At 43.3% G+C, this 5,528-nt stretch overlaps 1 protein-coding gene across 1 annotated transcript; it reads right to left on the bottom strand.

Moving 5' to 3' along the window:
• Positions 1 to 2,129: 2,129 nt before the first annotated feature.
• LOC119420312 (sialidase-3-like) lies at positions 2,130 to 3,570 on the bottom strand. The gene is made up of 2 exons (XM_037687701.1): positions 3,538 to 3,570; positions 2,130 to 3,137 (listed from the first exon to the last, which is right to left on the bottom strand). The coding sequence occupies exons 1-2, from the start codon at positions 3,568 to 3,570 to the stop codon at positions 2,130 to 2,132; spliced, it is 1,041 nt and encodes a 346-aa protein (XP_037543629.1).
• Positions 3,571 to 5,528: the final 1,958 nt, after the last annotated feature.

Here is a 5,528-nt window from a genome sequence, read left to right as displayed (position 1 = left end):
ATGAGCTAAAAGGAGCTGAAATATGATAAAAATAGCAGAAAACAAGTTAAAACAAAAAGCTAAACCAGGACAAACACTAAAATAAGCAGTAAAAGGTTTTAAACAGCTCAAAAGGTTTTAAGATTGTGAGAGAGCTCCGTTCATTTTCAATAAGAAAAACATGGCCGACAAAGCTAAATATTTAAAACTGTAAAAATTTCACAAACATCAAGTCACAACAGGAATGTCCTGATGGAGATGAATGTTTTGAGACATTAATTGTGGAACTAGAACAAAGACTGGGGAACGAGTTTGATGCCAAAAACATTTATAAAAGATCTCAACATGATCCAAATATTTATGAGCCAAATATTTTAACATGACATCAAGGCTGGGGGGAGAGAAACACTATATTAAAAACTTGGCTTTAAGCTTTGACTTTAGTTAACTTTAGGACAAAAACAAATAAAAAGCATTAAAAAAAAAAGCTGGAGAAAGTTGCCAAACGATCCACGGAGCAAACAAGCCTCTTAACGTTTGCCAGGATGACTGAGCTCATGCTGACTTTTACAAAAGAAGGAATAAAATGTGTCCTTAAATCACAGTTCTTGTTGTAAAGTCATGTATTCTTATTTGTTCCATGTCCATTTTGAGGCCTGGATTATATATTTCAGTTTGCAGAGCGTTACCGTTACCGTCTCGGTCACTGTTTTCGGGGTAGCCACATATATCTATACTAGGACACATATTCATGCTTATTTTAAGTACAATTCCCCAACATTGTGTACTTTAGAGAGGTGTAACCTTCATTAGCGCTACTGAACACTCAACATACATTTGGTCCGATCAGAACAATGTAACCGTACAACTGCTTTGATGGTATTCTATTTTTACTACAGTATACTAGAAACAAGCTGTAGTAACAAGCCTCTGTGCAACACTGGTAAAACTAGAAAACATTTGGAGCATCGTGATGCGTGTTGAATGGACCACTCTATCCAGCTCTATCTTCTACCGCTTATCAGTAGTCTGGTTGTGGAAACAGGTCCAGGAGCAAAACCCAAACCTCCCTCTACTCAGCAACACTCTCCAGCTACTCCTGGGGGACCCCGAGGCATTCCAAGGCCAGAGAAGATATTTAATCCCTCCAGAGTTCTGGGTCTGCCCCTGGTTCTCTTCTCAGATAGATGTGCCTGGAAAACCTTCAAAGGTAGGCATCCTACCCACTTCAACTGAGTCCTTTTAATGCGATGGAGCAGCGGCTCTACTCCGAGCTCCCCACCCTATCTCTAAGGCTGATCTCGGCCACTTGGATCCAGGATCTGGTTCTGAGTCATGATCCAATAACCATAGATGTGGGTTGGAATGCAGACAGACCAGTAAATCGACAGCGTTGCCTTTCTACTCAGCTCTTTCTTCACCTTGACTGACTGAAGCAACGGCTTTATTATTGAGGACGAGACCTCGATCCGTCAATCCATCTCCAGCTCCATCCTGCCATCACTCAGAAACAAGATGTCCAGATACCAGAACTCCTCCACCTGAGGCAAAAAACCCTACTGCTGCTCAACCCTTCTGTAAAATCCACTCACATCTAAAATCTTTAACGTGGAGAATGAGCTGCTTTATGAATCGCTCTGGGTTGGTTATTGATAAGCTGAACATATAAAGTAAAATATACCTGCAACCCTTATGGGTTTGTGCCGACAGCTGCTGCCCAGCCTGAGTCTCAAGGCATACGTGAAGTAGAGGACAGGAAAAGTAAAAGAAGGGTACACTGCGCTCTACTTAAAAAGGCCTGTACGATGGAAACAAAGAGGTAGGCTGATTCTCTTCACCGTTCGAAAAGACCGACAGTTCAATAAGATGAGCACTGATCAAAACGAGCCACGCACAAAGCCCGTCTTCCAAACGCAGCATGCTAAAATTCAACCGCCTAACCTCTAAAAATAGTTCTTTTAATACAGACACTTGCATAATATGTACTTAATTTACTCCTGTGAACAATGAGACCATAAAACACATGACTCATGCATTAACAGCTCCAGAATGTAGAACAATAATAAACACAGACAGATGTTACTGCACAGCAGGAGTGAGTTTTTAATTGGATTCTTGTAAATTTAGGAGAGCATTCAAACCACCCTAATTCAGAGGGTCTTTTTGTCTTTCCTGTTGCCTGTCTGCATGACGTCGTTGAGGGAAAACGTTGTGAATGAGATCTGCTCCAGTTCGCTTTCCTTCCCGCATTCCATCAGGCAGGAGAACTGGTCCTTGTCCACGTTGTAGGCCAGGTCTGAGTAACCGCTGGGACCCCTGTGGATGATTCTGGGCCTGTCCCAGCCAGAGGAGTGCAGGGGTGACCGGTTCAAGTACACTCCCAGGTCCCTTCGGCTGGACTTGTTAGTCGGGTGCGTGAAGAGGAGCCAAGTCTGCGTGTCTGGTGACAGGAGGGACGTGCCGCAAGCCTTGCTCTCGGTGTCGTCGTTTGGGACGAATTCGGGCGCGGGGAAGCCGATGACGCTGCCCTGACAGCCTTTGGGCTGTTCGACAAGCTCCGAGGCCATGTGGGGCTTGTCGAAGTACACGCCGCTGTTTGCGCTCAGGGCCTCGCACCTGTGGCCCCCGCTGTGACGTGCGTTGCAGTAAAGATGGCTCCTGCCCTCATGGTCGATTATCTCCGCCATCTCACATTCGCACGACTTCTTTTGGAGCATCTTACCGATGCGCCATGTCTGTCCAAAGTCCTCACTGTAAACCGTGAGCGCACGTGGGCACACCGTGAAGGGAACGGGGAAAGAGCAGCATCTGTAGGGGATATAGTAGGTGTACGCAGGGATGATCAACCTGCCGCCCTCCAACTGAACGCCGTGGCCGGGGCCCACGGCAAACGTGGCCCATTTGTGGACGGCTTCCCCGATCACGCCGTCTGTCAAGTCTGTCACTTTGCTCCAAGTTTGCCCGTCGTCGCTGCTGCTCACCAAGCACAGACGGGCCTTGTTCTTACCTGTGAGGATCTGCTTTAACTCAGTGGTGTTTCCCAGAACACAGACGAAAAACAGGAACAGGGTATTGCTGTTCTTTTCGTACACTGGGCAGGGATTCATGGTGCGGTAATTTGGAAGACACGCAGTGGAAAGCTCCTCGCTGGACGACCACTGGAGGCAAAACACAACATGTATTAAGAGTGTGTAAAGTTTCTAGAGGTCAGTGATAGAGCCGAGGCTCACAGTCGCATCAGATGGGATAAAGGATGCCGTATTGATTTTGGGCTTTATATGAAATCAATAACATACAACTTTGATAATTTTTAAAAATCCACACAAGGTCAGAATATAGACATAGAAGCACAAAAATATAAATATATTCACCTAAACTTTTTAATAAGGGGTGCTGAAGGTTTCAAAATGTCTTAATCTGACAAGGCCAAGGTCTAATAACTTATTAGTGATGATGGTTTCAGTGTGATGATAGATAATTTTACCTCTGTATAAGCTGCCCTCCCATGGTGGGGTACCCCAAGGCTCTACTCTTGGTCCTCTGCTAGTGTCACTTTACCTTCTGCCACTGGGTTCTATTTTCAGAAAGCATGGTGTGCAATTTCATTTATATGCAGTCAAGTCTACTTCCCTTTGAAACATAATGACTCCCTCAATCTCTTCTGGACTGTTTCAATGACATTAGAGGGTGGATGGCATTTAATTTCCTCCATTTTAATGAAAACAAACAAACAAACAAAAAAGACTGAGGTTACAGTCTTTAAATCCAGTGGTCGTAGCAGTGTCCCCACCTTTGATTTTTCCTCTTTGGCTCCATACAAAAAATCCACTGTTACAAATTAAGTGGTGAAAATGGATCCCTGCCTTAAACTTGACTGCCATGTTAAAGGTGCCATGGTTAAGCTGTCTTTCTTTCAGCTGAGGCACCTGTCAAAAATCAAGCCCCTCCTTTCTAGGTGCTACTTAGAGACAGTGATCCATGCTTTTATTACTTCACTGGATTATTGTAACTCTCTTTTGATCGGAGTTAACCAGGCCTCCCTCTCACGTTTACAGCTGGTACAAAATGCTGCTGCACGATTTTTAACTGGTACGGGTAAACGAGAGCACGACTCCAGTTTTGGTGTTCCTTCATTGGCTTCCTGTTCAGTTTCAAATCCATTTTAAAGTTATATTCTTTGATTTTAAGTATTTGGATGGTTTCAGTTTTTCTTATTTGTCTGAACTACTTCACCGTAATATGCTATCACATGCTCTTAGATCATCTGACCAGATGTTTTTAGCAGACCCGAATACCTTTTATAAAAGTCCAGAGGAGACGGAGCCTTTTCAGCTCTGGCTCCTAAATTGTGGAATGAGCTGCCACTGAAGGTCAGACAGGACCCATCACTTTCTGTTTTAAAATGAGTTTTAAAAACAGAAAGTGATGGGCCCACTTTTTTCTTTAGCCATTACCCTAGAGTGAGCTAGCGTCTGTGTCTTAATGTTGTATTCTTTTACTTGTATTTGTGATGCTTTGATTTCTATTTTCTTAAAGTTGTCTTATTGCTTTATTGTTGTTCTCCGTTTTGATTTTTTGTACAGCACTTCAGTCAGCAGCTTGGTTGCATTTTAAGTGCTTTAGAAATAAAGTGGTGTGGTGTGGTATGGTTGACTGCATTTGGTACCTTCTTATTCACAGGACTTAATGGAGTCACCTGTACTCACCTGTGTCACTTAAGTCAAAGGAAATTGGTTAAGATGTTCAAAAACAAGCCAAGGACCTTCAAGGCCCAAACCTACTACCAAATGGAAACCGCTGGTTCACCAGTGTTGCCATCCACATTAAAACCAGTTGACCGAGAGGGAGGAAACCAAGAACAAAGTTTCTCCTCCAAAAGAGACGCGTTCAGTCTTGTCTGAAAACTGAAGCTGCCCAGTGTACACTTGGAGGAGTCATGGTGAGGCTTGCAAACCTAAAAACACTACCATTATCAAGCATGGTGGTGATAGTATAATAATGTGGTTCAGATGGTGGTGGAGGACTATGCACAAAATCTACATAAAACTTGGACACAATCAGGTGTTTCAACAAAACAATGACCAAAGCAAGATTTGAATAATGAATGATTGTGGTTTTATTTTTTGGATGTGTTTTTCTGGACTAGAATTAAAAAGGGAATCTAAGTAAACAATGTTTTGGTGCAAGATATTTAAGTGTGGAGGAATGACAGTGTGGAGAAGAACAGAGGGAGGTTTTGGTTTTTTTGCTCATCTGATGCAGAGTGACAAATCCTGGTGAGGGGCATTGGAGGAGACAGTGGGTGATCAGTGGTGTCCTAGGCCATCAAATTAATCTTCAGCCACCCCAGTCATTTGAGGAAATTAAACTTTAAAGCAATATAAAAACTACAAAGAATAGCTTTCTTAAATGATGGGGCGAACAAACAATGATGAGTCCAGCTACAGGAGAGGTGGAACACCTGGAGAGCTGGTGCAAAGAGAATAACCTTCACATCAATGTGAAGAAGACAAAGGAGATGATTGTGGACTTCAGAAGGAACAAAAACA

The sequence above is a fragment of the Nematolebias whitei genome, chromosome 14 (genome assembly GCF_014905685.2).
Source record: "Nematolebias whitei isolate Nwh7 chromosome 14, NemWhi1, whole genome shotgun sequence".
In the NCBI taxonomy this organism is placed as follows: domain Eukaryota; kingdom Metazoa; phylum Chordata; class Actinopteri; order Cyprinodontiformes; family Rivulidae; genus Nematolebias; species Nematolebias whitei.
This window is presented reverse-complemented; position numbering and strand designations above follow the sequence as displayed.